The sequence below is a fragment of the Oryctolagus cuniculus genome, chromosome 10, assembly GCF_964237555.1.
Source record: "Oryctolagus cuniculus chromosome 10, mOryCun1.1, whole genome shotgun sequence".
In the NCBI taxonomy this organism is placed as follows: domain Eukaryota; kingdom Metazoa; phylum Chordata; class Mammalia; order Lagomorpha; family Leporidae; genus Oryctolagus; species Oryctolagus cuniculus.
The window spans coordinates 82,534,308-82,548,593 of NC_091441.1; the positions used below are offsets into that span (position 1 = coordinate 82,534,308).

Sequence of the window (14,286 nt, forward strand, 5' to 3'; positions counted from 1 at the left end):
CTGAGCACTTGAACCATCCTCTGCTGCTTTCCCAGGCACATTAGCAGGGAGCAGGACTGGAAGTTGAGCAGCTGAGACTTGAACCAGTGCCTTATGGGATGTCAGTACTGGAGGTGGTGGCTTCACCCACTATGCCACAGCACTGGCCCCAGTAAATAAATTTCTTTAAAAAAAAATAGACTAACTTAGACCAGAGTGACCGTGCAAGTAGTACATGGTCCGTCCAAGTATGGGCATATTTTGAAGGAAGAAGCAACAGGATTTTCTGAAGGGAAATGAAGTGTGTAAGTCATGGGAGCATGACGTTAGGCCAGAACGGACAGATCAAAAAAGAGTCACCAGCATTAAGTAAGCTTGATGTCGAATTTAAAGAGTATTAATACCTGACAGTATCAAGCAGTTCATTTTCTGTCAGAGGCCAGATATTCAGATCCATTAAAAACCTCATTCCATTCTACTACAATATGAGGTATTTCACAATTTTTACCCAAGTTTAATTCCTCAAAATTCACTACAGGTCAGTTTACAACACTGCAAGTTTTCAATCAGAAAGGTTTTATTATAAGAAACAATGACATCAGGTAAAAATGCAAAAAATTGTGCAATTATGGCAAAATGTTTAAAAATATCTACACATTTGCCCCCATAGGACTACAGTACTTACTATATACCTGAGCACTGAACAATGAATGCCATGTTAAACTGTTCTCTATAGGGAATTTCTTTCCTTGCAGATCACACCCACTTTTTTTTCTCTCATGCACCAATGAAATCAGCTTGATACTTGAGCATCAACTTTGTGGGAAAACAGAAAACAAGGATAGACAATAAAAGAATACAATTTCTCCTTTCCTATAACATACTTATACCACGTCCAGTTTTCAATGTGTAAAAACATATAGGAAAGTGCTACATACATTCTTCAAATGCAAAAACAAAGTTAAGGTGGGACTGGCATATGTTAGACCTATATTTTAATTCTGCAGTGCAGTACCCATTGTGCCTTTTACTTATATTATTGTCATACTATGAAAATGGACCTTAAACATCTAATCATAAACTCACACATATTACTAATATTAATCTTCTAGGACCTCTTCTGAAACCATTTAAAAAGTGGCAAAATATCCCAGCTAAAGAATGTAAACCAAATCCTCATACAAAATTCAATATATATTCTACTCCTGTAGTAAATCCTAAGCCTTGGCTTTAACACACTATACTTAGGTTATACCCTCAATATAAATTGTTATAGCAAAGGGATCAACTATTGTGCAGATCAACAGAATAAATCAACTGCAGAATTAACCACAGCATGTTGTTCTTATATATCATACAGCACACGTACATTACTAACTCAAAGTTCTATGTCATGTTTTCAAGTAATACATTTTTCTAAATACAGAAGATTGTCAAAAAGCGGCAGGAAATCTGATATTCAACAAAGCTTTCAAAAATAAATTACATGAACATCTCTTGCAAAAATTGGTTGTGTTTTTTTCTCCCCTCAACAATGTAAAACTATAAAGAATGATTCAGAAACTCACACCAATAACCCCAAACAACATGAAGATACAAAGAACAGGAGAAGATAAATTGCCAAGGTAACAATATTGGTTAACAAAGTTTATACAGAGAGTACAAGACACACTATCCAGGCCAGTAAGAAGAAATCACATATCTAAGCATTCTAAGACTAGATTTTAAAATGTTAATTCTAGAAATGCTGTCCACTTTAACTTCTGCTTCAGAAAACATTTCCTACTTGTAGAGGTCTATGTAAAACAGTTTGGAAAGTTTCTGAAAAATGAGGTATGTGATGTAAAGAGGCAATGTTTCAAATTTGTTTCACAGTATCACATTACAGTTTGTGCAAGATCTTTTCTTAATATAAACCACCCCAGCATGCTTTCTTTAAGAAAAGAAAAGTGTCCCGATTGAGGACAGATTCTGGGTTATACTTAAATCCTTTACTGATTCCAGGCATTATAAAAAAAATAAGTTACTGATCCAAATATATAGATACACAAATGAGTTGGTTTGTCCTTCAGGTTAATATCCCTAATTGACTTAGAAATTCATCTATTACTTTTCATTCACTCTTTTCCTTCTCAGTCACTTTCCGCTAGAATAAGGATTTCAACATAAAAGTAATAATCACTGTTTAGTACAAAAATGAAAAAAAAAAAAAACCTATGTTTTAACTAGAATATCAAACTCACAAACCATTAAATTAGACCACTGTTGGAGTTTTATGTTTCTGGAAAACAGACCATCAAAGTAGGTGTAAAACTTCACATTATGCTCTGTGCAGAAGAGAAGTTAAGTTACCTTTCATTGTATCAATAATGATTGGACAGGTAGACGATGGAAAGGGAAGTCGGGCATGGCCCATGTTAGTGCAAACTGTGTATAATGTTCTTACTATTCTAATATTAAGTCCAGTTAGACCAATAGTTGGCCATATCTTACTATCACATTAAGTAGAGAATCCTGTGAAATCACAAGAGTTCAACAGCTAAATCACTACATCCAAGGAACTAACATACCAATTTGAAAGATAATCATAGGCTCAGACCATTTGAATCTATCCAGCTATACACATGAATTAGCTATACTAGCACCAGCCACCTGTGAATTCAAGCCCTTTTCGGGATTTTAAAAAATGAGACAGTGTTAGCACTTGAAAAAGTTATCGACAGAAAACTGCCATTCTAAAACTTCAACTTAACTTAAAATTACATGGGAAATATGAAACAATCAGACTAAAAACTTTCTCAGACTGATTTGTTTTTCCATCTACTCTATTAACAGAACACATTTAAATCTCAGGACATCTGAAAACAGTACACAAAAATATATATATGTAAATATATATAAATATTATGAATGAGGATCTAAATTAGTGCTTCTCTGTGTTAGAGAGATCACAGCTAAAGTAAAGTTCTAGTGATATTGCCTCAGATTGTTACCCGTATTTAAAATAAAAAGTCATGTCAAATTAGTTTGGATGTCTCTACTCAATAATACCCCAACTACTCTTATGAGAGTGCATAGTTGTCATAATTCATCTGGTATCTCAAATTACTGTTTCCCACAAAAGTCAAAAATGATGTGATTACTTTCATGCCAGAAAAAAAAAAATGCTGATAATTGCACTTTGTTACCTTTTCCTTACTGAAATGAAAACCTCACAAGGATAAAAGCAAATCTCTACTACACTGTAATCTTAAAGAGCACCCATTTCTTTCTTAATTATTGACAGCACTTCCTAAGACAATGTTCCTAAGTATGAGATGCCAGTGATGCACTAAGGCCTGCTACTCATTAAAGTACTTTCTGAAGACACTGAGGATAGAGTTTAGCAACTGCACATTCAAAATGCCGGCCAAGGTCCCAGAGCCGATCTGGGGTCTCATAGACTTTCATCCACTGGTCAGCAATGTCATCATATTGATAAAGCGAATTTTTTCTGCTGGTTCTGAAGACATGTTCTTCAACGGTCACTTGAGTAGCTCGAACAAATAAATGGAGTTTATTCTGGAAAAGTACCAGCTTAAGGTATGGATTTATAGACTGATCACATGGAAAGTCTTTCTTACGAGTCCATTTATTTAGCTCAATATCGTAGGCTTCTACAGTAAACATACGTTGATGATTTCCACAGGTTCCAGCTATGTAGTAGATAGAGTCCTTGTATACAGCTGCTAAGCCCTGGATTCTAGGCACAGTCATGGGTGTTAAAAAACCCCAGTAGTCTTTTTGAGGCTCATAGAAGAGGAAAAATTCTCCTAAAAAAAAAAAAAAAACAAGAATATATACATTTATTTTTTTTGCTAAATGTTGATAATTCCAATACCAAAGAGTATAACTCTTCAAATAGTTCACTTCTAAAATAAACACTAAACAAGTTTAAATTGGGGAGGTATATCTAAGAAGTTACTCTGGCTTAATGGCATAATAAGAGTTAAGAGCTTGGCTCCATTTGTTCTATCCAATTGTGTGCTATGGAAAATTTATTTTAAGCCAGCTCTAAAAAAGCATTATTACCACTGGTCAGTCAGTAAGGAAAGTTCATACATAAAACTTCATCATGAATAAGCCACTATAAATTTGTGTGCTAATTATTAGAAGACAGCACATAAAACTGTTCATTCAAATCATGTACTTACGAATCACAGATGTGTTTACCTAAGTGTGGCTATAATGCAAAGATTCCATAGGATAAAACATGGCTTTAATAAAATAGTAAACACACAGAGTTTATGAAATGGGCTTTCATTCAGTTTCTATTCTAAGCTAACAATAAAAGGTTATGTTGAGTCACATTATCAATACAAGGGTACTTCAAAAGCCTAAATAAAAATGTAATTAAAAGGTTATTTGGGGGCAAAAAGTTTTTGAAAAGCATGCACAATTTTTTCATAATATGCATTTTATATGGATTTTGATGCATGGATTTCAAACTTTTTTATACCAAAATGATTGCTTATCTTTAATTCTATTTCCCCTTATATGAAAAAGTAGCTAAAAGGATTAAAGCAGTGATAGTTTTGCTAGTTGTAACATTTATATAAAAGCTTTGTAATAAAAATCTGAACCTTTTATGAATGATTAAATTATATTTCTGTAGTCAAAGTTAGAACATAAGATTCCATCTACATGTGTCATGTTTATTTATGTAAAGAAGTTTTGTTTAATTAGAAATACCTGATTCTTAATTGAGCTTCCCCTTGAAGAGTTCTAAACTAGGGTTACTCTTATTTACAAATTCAACTGTGTATTTAATAATTCTAACAGTTCAGAGTTGGGTGTGGTGGCACAGGGGGTTAAACCACTGCTTGAGATGCTGGCATCCCACTTAGGGGGTGCCACTTCGAGCCTGGGCTACTCAGCTTGGGAGACACTGGATAATGGCCCAAGCACTTGGGTTCCCACCACCTATGCAGGAGACCATGATGAACTCTCCTGACTGCTGGATATGACCTGGCCAGCCTTAGCTGTTGCAGAGATTTGGGGAGTAAACCAGCAAATAGAAAATCCATCAATCTCCCTGTTTCTCTTTCACTGTGCCTTTCAATAAATAAGTAAATAAATAAACCTTTAAAAAATAATAGTGATTATATTCACTTCAACTTTACTTAAAATAGTTTAAGCCCCAGCTTTTGCTTGTGCATCACTGGCCCTTACTAACTTATAAAGGGTTTCTTCATAAAAAAGATAGCAATTAATACCTTATAATGTGTGCCACTTCTCTACAAATTTTTTTTAAAGATTTATCTATTATTTGAAATTCAGAGAGATATAGAGATCTTCTGTCCACTGGTTCACTCCCCAGATGGCAGCAATGGCCAGGACTGGGCCAGACCAAAGCCAGAAGCTTCATTTGGGTTTCCTAGATGGGTGGCAGCAGCCTAAACACTTGGACCATCTTTTACTGCTTTTCCTAGGCCATTAGCAGGAGCTGGATGGGAAGTGGAGCAGCCAGGACAAAATCTGGCACCAAAAGGATGCTATAGTCACAGGTGGCATCTTTACTGCTATGCTACAATACCAGCCCTCCTCTATGAATTTTTTTTGGAAAACAAAGATGATATACACACACAAAAGCTGATTTTAAAATGTAAAGTCCTTTTTTAAAAACCAGCAAAGCTACTGATATGCAATTAAGGAAACTCTTAGGGCTTCAGATTCCTTTTACATAAAACGTAAGCTCAGATTAAATGATGCTCATCCCGGTCTAGAAATTTCTATTAAGTCATTGCTATTTTGTTTTAGTATCTGCATTAACACTCAACTTTTACATTTTAAGTAGGAGTCTTAAAAAATTAAGTCTGTGTCTATCAACTAACTGGTTAGCCAGTGAGACAGACATATATACAGAGTTTCATTATACTGAAGGATATAATCTATCCAATCATACTGAATGGATTCTATATTCATTCTTATATCCCATTTTTGGGTAAGCCCAACAAACCCAAATCATTTCATGCTTCTATTTAACTAAAATGGAAAAAAGACTACTCCTTTTGGAGAATTAATTTGATGCTGAACTTAAAACAAATGGGCTCAGGCATTTATAAGAAATGTCACAGGATGAAAGAAAAGTGTCATTTTAAAATAAAAACAATGGTATAAGAGCTTTAAAAGCACGTGTATCCTCATAGAAGCTTCCTTTTCCCCTTGTTTTATTAAAGTAGTACTGCAAAGAAAACATATGTAAGAAAAATAAGAGGAAAAATGTGCATATTATCTACATTGCATTCAGCATTCAAGTAACTAAATTTTATAAAATATCAAAACGAAAATATTATTTATCACAAATCAGAATCTTGCATCAAATGTCTTATTTATCGTCACCCAGTCACTCTAGTCTACTGTTTCATTCCAATAGTACTGGTCCTCTAAAGTTTAAAAAATAAAAAAAGCTAGGGATATGAAATAGTTCCTTCTTTATAAAATGGTAAAAGTAAGAAAAAGACATCAAGTTGATTAATCTAGTTAGTTATGTAGAAAGAAGCAATGTAAACCATAGTGAAATTAAAATCTAAAGACTAATTTCAAATTCTTCATAATTAAGTTTCCTAATATGCAGTCAAAAGGCTTACACAAAACCACTTGGAAACTGATAGTATAATTTTAGCTAATATGCTGTTCTTTTCTTCTCTTAAACTAATTTAGTGAGCTCTATAAAAAAGCAGTTGCTACATCTCCTCTTGATTATACGTATACTATGGAAGAGCACAAATAGTCATGTCAACTGTGCTTTACTGGTTAGTCTTGAAAAACTGCTTTGAGATAGTTTTTGCCAAAATGCCAAACTAGTACTTATTAAAGAGTGTTTTCAAAAAAATATTTATCCTGCAAATCAAAACAAGAACATAAAAATCTTATAGGATCATTTTATTAACTTAAAATACCTGCCCTTTTTAATTCCCAAGTTTATTTTCTTTAGAGGTCCCTTATAGAATAGGCTGTTTCAACAAGTGGTTCGTGGTAAGAAAGGCAGATGTATTCTTCAATTAACAGGAACTAATATTTGCTTCATTCAGTACAACTCAGCAGACCACACCTCGAGCTGCTTCACCCTCCACAACTCACCCCCACTCCCCGAGTAACTAAATCCTGTAGGTACCTACCCTGTAAAACATAGATCTTCTCTTTGTACTCCACAGCATTATGGAATTCCATAGCAACTGGCATTGCACACACAGTTGTCCAACAATTCTCTCTGCTGTCATAGCACTCCACAGATTTCAGCGAGTTTCTCCCGTCACCCTCATAAACACGACCTCCAATCGCGTACATTTTACCGCAGCAGTACACTAGTTTGCAGCCTATTCTGGCTCGAAGCAAGGATGGTTTGGATAGCCATCTGTTGGTGGAATGGTCATACATCCAGAAATCATTTTCTGCCTTATGGTCAATAGAGACCTCACTGCTACTTGGCCTATACCCTCCTGCAATGTAAATGTCATTATCTGGTGATACAAGGATCCCCACTTCTCTCAGGTCATTTGGTGGTTTGCATAGTTTGAACACCCTTCCTGTGAATATATCTAGACAAGGCACTGTTTGCTTCTTTCCTGAGTGTTTGTGGGCAGCATCAAAGCAGATGATCATCTCAGAAGCAGTCATTCCAAGCCTCTGTGCACAGCCATTGGTGCTGGATGGTCCCTTTTCTACACAGCTTTTGGCGATAGCCTGTGCAAACTGAGGTGGAATTTTCTCTATAAAGGTATCTTCCATTAGAGGAAAACGTATGCATTTGGCAAAAATTTCTGGAAGGTACACTTCTCTCTCATTCTGTTCATGTTCAAACCACCGTATAATGCTCTCATAAACATGCTCTTCGCGGTCTACGTTTAAGTCATCACTGTCTAGTATACTTATCAGTTGGTCTTTTGTCAACTGGAGAAACTCTTGTTCCTTGGTGACACACAGAAACTTCTTACGAATGTATTCCTTAGAGCGATCACCAAGTTCCTGATGTCCATAATGATCAGCAAAGATAAAGACCCCAATAGAATTTTGTGGATCCAAATGACTGATCATATACTTCGCACACTGGTCTTGGATGGAAGGGATCTGGAAGATGCTCGCTGCAGTGAACAAGGCTTGAACATTGGCCTCTGTCAGCATAATTCTGGAGGTGTAGGCATAGTTCAACACTAAATCCATCGACTCAGCTTCAACACCAACTATTCGAACTTCTTTCTGAGTCGTTTCTGTAAGGCCGCTAGTGAACATGGATCTAAGAAGAAAAGAGGGCCCCGTATTTTATGTTTGCTACAAGTAATTATTATGACAAAATTTTAAAAGTAGAAAGTTACCACAAAGACAAGCTTCATGGACTAAATTCCCTGACACTCTTAACAGAGATAACAACTGACAATCCAGCAGAAAGATTTAGTGTTGCTCATCTTAAAAACCCTATTCTGAGGACTAGCCCACTTTGTGACAACTAGGAAGAAAAGAAGAGTATACCTAAATAAAGCAAGCCAAAAGGTAACAGGGCATATTCCAGGTCACTTAATTGCCCTTAGAGTCTCCATCCAGGCTTCTTGTCAAGTTGTCCTGGGGACATGAGATCTTAAATCATTATGCCAGCCAGAAAGTTTAAGAATACCTAAAAGGGTGTGGGGTGGCAGTATGATACATTAATTAGCATACAAAGAGACAGTGTAATACAATTTTCTCATGTCCCAGTGGAAATGACAAGGCAACCTGTGCCCAAAACATAACTCCAAAAATTTCTTCTTAGAAAAACAAGATGTTCTTCAAAAGTACATATTCTCTACCTACTCATTTTTTAAAAATATTGTTTGAATGCTTCCTTAATTACTACAAAGATTATAATCGTCACTTACCCATCAACATTTTAAAAACCTTTATTTGAAAAGATATATTTCAATTTCTAAGTTAACTGTATTTTACCTATTAATATTGATATTAATACATGAAGTCTTCAAAAAGTTCATGAAAAATAGGCATTATGAAAACTATGCAGGGATTTAAAAATATTACACCAAAATAAGCTTTTCAATTCTATTTTTCCACAAATTCTATGAAGTGCCTCATAAAGATTACAAGAGAGTTAATATACCTTCTTCTACAGAGAGCCTAACTGATTATTTAGAGGTAACAGTTTCTTAAAATTCCAAACTTTTGCCTTTGAACAAACTTTTTATTTAATTAAAATACTGATGTATTTATGGGACTTTCTTGACTAAAATACTACACAGCCAAAAATATGACTTTTTATTTAAGTATTAGTCATTTACAAACAAGATTTACCATTGTTTCCCTCCTTTAAGATTTCCTTTTAGGCTACTCTTTTTTTTTTTTTTTTTTTTTTTAAGATTTTATTTATTTGAGAGGTAGAGTTAGGGACAGAAAGAGGGAGAGACAGAGAGAAAGGTATTCCATCTGCTGGTTCACTCCCCAAATGGCCACAACAGCAGGAGCTGGGCCAATCTAAAACCAGGAGCTTCTTCCAGGTCTCCCATGTGGGTACAGGGGCCCAAGCACTTGGATCAGCTTCTACTGCTCTCCTATGCCAAAGCAGACAGATGGATGGAAAAAAAGAGCAACCTGGAACACGAACTGGCCTCCATACAGGAAGCCGGCACCTCAAGCAGAGGCTTAACCTACCTCAACACAGGACTGGCACCTTAAAAAAACTTTCGATTGGATTTTTATGTTTAAGAGTAGCCAAGGGGCCAGGGCTGTGGAATAGTAGGCTAAGTCTTCACCTGCTGCACCCGCATCCCATATGGCCTCCAGTTCTTATCCCCTCTGCTCCTCTTCCTATCCAGCTCTCTGCTGGGAAAGCAGTGGAAGATGGCCCGAGTGCTTGAGTCCTCTTGCCCACATCGGAAACCTGGAAGAAGCTCCCGGCTCCTGGCTTCGAAGTGACTCAGTTGTAGCCATTGCGGATGGAAGATATCTCACTCTGTCTCTCCCTCTGTCTGTTGGTAACTCTACCTCTCAAATAAATAAATAAATCCTTTAAAAGAAAAAATTTTTTAAAACCTCTTGAAGGCCGGCACCGCGGCTCACTAGGCTAATCCTCTGCCTTGCGGCACTGGCTCACCGGGTTCTAGTCCCGGTCGGGGCACCGGATTCTGTCCCGGTTGCCCCTCTTCCAGGCCAGCTCTCTGCTGTGGCCAGGGAGTGCAGTGGAGGATGGCCCAAGTACTTGGGCCCTGCACCCCATGGGAGACCAGGAGAAGCACCTGGCTCCTGCCATCGGATCAGCGCAGTGCGCCAGCCGCGGCGGCCATTGGAGGGTGAACAAACGGCAAAGGAAGACCTTTCTCTCTGGCTCTCTCTCTCTCACTGTCCACTCTGCCTGTCAAAAAATAAAAATAAAATAAAATAAAACCTCTTAAAGAAAGGGCTACGTGCTTTGTATTTTTATTTTCAAGGTCTAGAATGTTTAGTAACTATTTGTTGAAGAAATGGACCAACATTGGAAATAGAATTGATTATTGAAGTCTAGACTCCTCCCACTTTAAATGATATTATGAAATTTATCCTTAAATGGGAAGAGTTCCAGTCACTTTTAAAGTCTCTATTAAATATGTAAAATTAATCTTAAAATGTAGTAAAACAAACAGTGGAGGTCCAAGAAGCCAGTTTGCTGTGCAGGTTAGTCATCTGTGAGTCTGATTTTTACTTGTACAATGTAAATTTTAGAATCACACAGGCTTCCTTTGATGACAGAAAACTAGATCTTCCTAGCTGGTTTTCCATTCAGTTGCTGAACGGCTCACCTACACAGCTACCAAAAATAAATAGAAAAATAAGCCCTTCATTCCGCAGAGATTAACTCCCAAAGGAGAACATAGCACGTATTCCTTTATCATAGCAACTCCTGAAAGCCCAGCAGGAGGGCTGACGCTTGGTGAGTTGTGCACAGTTCTCAAAGGTTCTTTATGCGAAGTCTATGCAAAACAGAGCATCTCCTCACAGGACATGCTAAGAGGCAAAATAATCATAGGGGGCCACAAAACACTCCTGCCAGATTTCTAGCTATTCTAACGTTTCTACCAGTGATGCAAGACCTAGAAATTGTTAAGTATGGGGCCTGCACCGTGGCTCACTAGGTTAATCCTCCGCGTGTGGTGCCTGCAGCCCATATGGGCGCTGGGTTCTAGTCCTGGTTGCTCCTCTTCCAGTCCAGCTCTCTGCTGGGGCCCGGGAGGGCAGTGGAGGATGGCCCAAGTGCTTGGGCCCCTGCACCTGCGTTGGAGACCAGGAGGAAGCACCTGGCTCCTGGCTTCGGATCAGCGCAGCGCCAGCCGTAGCGGCCATTTGGGGGTGAACCAATGGAAGGAAGATCTTTCTCTCTCTCTCTCTCTCACTGTCTATAACTCTACCTGTCAAATAAAAAAAATTTAAAAATAAAAAAAAAATAAAATAATGTATGACTTTCTAGATCCCACATAAGGAGAAACAGTGGTGGCAAAAAACTTCTGTACAGTAATCTCTAGCAAGAGCTAAGAACTTAATCCTCACATTTTCTAGCCAAATATCTTCATTTGAATGTACATATCTTATGATTAAAGTTTTCTATTTTTTTAACTTCTTGGAAATTAGGAAAATCTATTGTAGCATATTTCTTCTAAAGTACTTTGTCTTCAAAACTAATTTTAATTCAATTGATTTAAATGATACAATCTAGAGTATAAAATTTCAGTAAGATACAAACATTTTCACTTTGAAGTTTTGTTTACTTTTTTGCTTTCAATTCTAATATATAAATAACATTTCTTGAAATGCAACTGTAAAAAGGACCCATTCTACCCACTCAAGTTCCTCAGGAGTCCCACAGTGACTAACAAGCCTGATTCTAGAATCAAATCCAGCCTCTGCCATTCAACAGTCAAATGATTCAGATAGGTCAGGTAACCTCACTGGCCCTCAGTTTACTGATCTGTAAAATGGGACTAACAATTGTACAGAGCTGAGATTATAAAAATTACTGAAGGCACACAAAAGCTTGGTAAATAGTACCTGCGGCCCACGTAACCCCTACTCTCAAGGAGGGTGTTCAAAAAGATCATGGAAAATGCACAATAGCTAACAAGTGCATTTCAAAATCACTAAAATAAAGTTACCTTTTAATTGCATTTTCCCACGAACTTTTTGAAGTATACACATATTTAAAACATAAATGACTTAACTCTATCTAATACATAGCCAGGGTAACTGAACGTTACCAGTAGTCTCCATTACCAGGACAAACTTTGTAGCTTGCGTATACCTAAGTTTTACTTTTTTTCCTCTGGCTCACTGTCTTGTAATGATGAATACTTAGTAGTCCAATGACCTAAGCTGGCAAGTCTAAATGGTTATATCAGAAGTATCAGTCGGAAGTAACTATATTTAACCCAGTATTCTGAGAAAGAGGAACCAGAAACTGCAACCTGGAACATTACAGTATGTGCCCAATAAAAGGTAAGTACCTTCAAAAGGAAAAAGCACGTTCAGAGTGGCTGAGAAGATGATCTTACTGTTATTAAGGTACCACTTTTGAAAACTAAAAGGCCTAAAAAAGTGAGCATTTGAAACAAAAGGAGTAAAACTCAGGTAGGACACTGCCTTTTTCACTACTTTCATCTTAAAGTATGAAGTTACTTTTCAAACCTAAAAGCTTTAAATTTTACTTTTCAAAGATTAATATAAATGAAAACCCAGTATAAAAACACATCTGGAAATATTTCATTCATTGTTATTCCATTCCATTTAGCCCCATAGTATTAAAACAATCTGTTCAACAGGAGTTGGTTTTCAAACAAACAGGCTACCGTGTTTTAAACTCTAATATGCATCATGATTAACTTTTTGGAACAAATTTCTTCATCAGCGCTGCCCAATAAAACGTTTAACAAAACTGTCCCATAATACTTTAAGTGGAACTGTTGTCTATTCCTCTTCCCAATATAGCATCTACTAACACCATGGGGCTACCCAGTATTTGAAATGTGTTTACCGTCCACAGGGAGTTAATTTTTTAATTTAATTTAAAATAATTTAAGTGTAAATGGTTCTGTGAGGCCAGGGGCTGCCACAGACTTTCTGCTCATTTACATCAACACAGGTTCGATAACTTACAAACCGACTGGTTGAACTCTAGAAGAATCCCTCAAGTCAAAAACACGGGTTTGCAAGGCCTGCTGCCTGTTCTCGTTGGCTGCTTTCCAAGGGGACGGCACTGAGGGGCACGGGGGCCTGGGGCCGAAGTCATGGAAGTTTCTACGGTCATCATACCTGAAGTAAGGGCTGATCGCCGCAAGGACGTTCCTATGACAGGAAAATGTTTTCCCGTGATCCACTTCCACTATAATGTCTGTCAACTGTCCTTCATCGTACATGGTTTTGAGTTGCTTAAGAATACTGCACGCATGGAAGGGGTCCATGGCATCGCTGGCTGTGTCTGAAGACGGAATCCCATTCGGTGTAGGGGAAGGCTTACTTAAATCTAGGAGAGAAATCATACAACCAAAAGAAGTTCGAGCCAATGACGGCGTCGGCGTGTGCTGCCTTGGCTGCTTGCGCCCCCTCCTACAAAAATTCGCCCACGGATACACACTCCCCGCCGCAGGAGACCGCGAGGGAGGGATCTGGGAGCCAGAGCGCAGCCAGCGAGCCGCCCAGCGGAGTTCAAAGGCCCGCCGGCTCCTGCCGGAGCCCGGCGAGCCCGCAGCCCCGTGCTCGCGGAGGGAACGCGCCGGCGGCAGCAGAAGCAGCAGCAGCGGCGAGGCGCCTGCGGCGACGCCGCCGACAGCCGGCGGCAGGAGCCTCACGAGCGAATTTCGAAGGATGGCGGCCGCCGGTCCCCCCCCCCCTCCCCCGGCCGCCTCCCGAACAGGTCGGAGCAACGGCGGGTACCCAGCCTCCCCATCCCGGTCCGCTCGGACCGCCCACTGCCCACCACGCCATTCATCCTCCCCTCCCGAGAGCCCCCGCCACTTCTCCATCCTCCTCTCCGGCTCCTCGTTGTTACCACCTCAACTCATACCTTGTGCCTAGCTTCGGCTCGCCTCCCCCCCATAAACACCCTCTTCACACCGCGCTAGCCACACGCGACCCACCTGCCGACGCGGCCATTTCTCGATGGGGCCCTGGCTCTAGCTATTTAAAGAGGAAATGTCATTTCGCTTCTCGGGCTCCCGGGTTCCGGCTCTTCTAAGCTTCGCCTAGCCAATGGGGTGGCCTAAGCCTCAGGCTCCGCCCCCCAGTCTACTAATTCCTGGCGTGGATTGGCCACGTTGCGGA

At 38.8% G+C, this 14,286-nt stretch overlaps 1 protein-coding gene across 3 annotated transcripts; it reads right to left on the bottom strand.

Annotated features, from left to right (window-relative positions):
- Positions 1-538: 538 nt before the first annotated feature.
- On the bottom strand, positions 539-14,243 carry KBTBD8 (kelch repeat and BTB domain containing 8). 3 transcript variants are annotated; one of them, XM_070049964.1, is made up of 5 exons: positions 14,103-14,172; positions 13,279-13,489; positions 8,488-8,629; positions 7,140-8,254; positions 539-3,791 (listed from the first exon to the last, which is right to left on the bottom strand). In XM_070049964.1, the coding sequence occupies exons 4-5, from the start codon at positions 8,248-8,250 to the stop codon at positions 3,328-3,330; spliced, it is 1,575 nt and encodes a 524-aa protein (XP_069906065.1). In that variant the 5' UTR covers positions 8,251-8,254; positions 8,488-8,629; positions 13,279-13,489; positions 14,103-14,172; the 3' UTR covers positions 539-3,327. The 3 variants fall into 3 exon arrangements, with proteins under 3 accessions (XP_069906065.1, XP_051707453.1, XP_051707454.1); XM_051851493.2 differs by lacking the exon at positions 8,488-8,629 and having other exon boundaries at positions 14,103-14,243; XM_051851494.2 differs by lacking the exons at positions 8,488-8,629; positions 13,279-13,489 and having other exon boundaries at positions 14,103-14,176.
- Between the last annotated feature and the right edge of the window lie 43 nt (positions 14,244-14,286).

Bases quoted from the DNA above. Each gene is read 5' to 3' on its own strand.
- KBTBD8 (XM_051851493.2), bottom strand. The intron at 8,255-13,278 runs GTATGATGACCG...TTTTCTTCTTAG, and splicing joins GCGATCAGCCCTTACTTCAG to ATCCATGTTCACTAGCGGCC. The intron at 3,792-7,139 runs GTAGGTACCTAC...TTTTTTTTTTAG, and splicing joins GAAGATCTATGTTTTACAGG to GAGAATTTTTCCTCTTCTAT.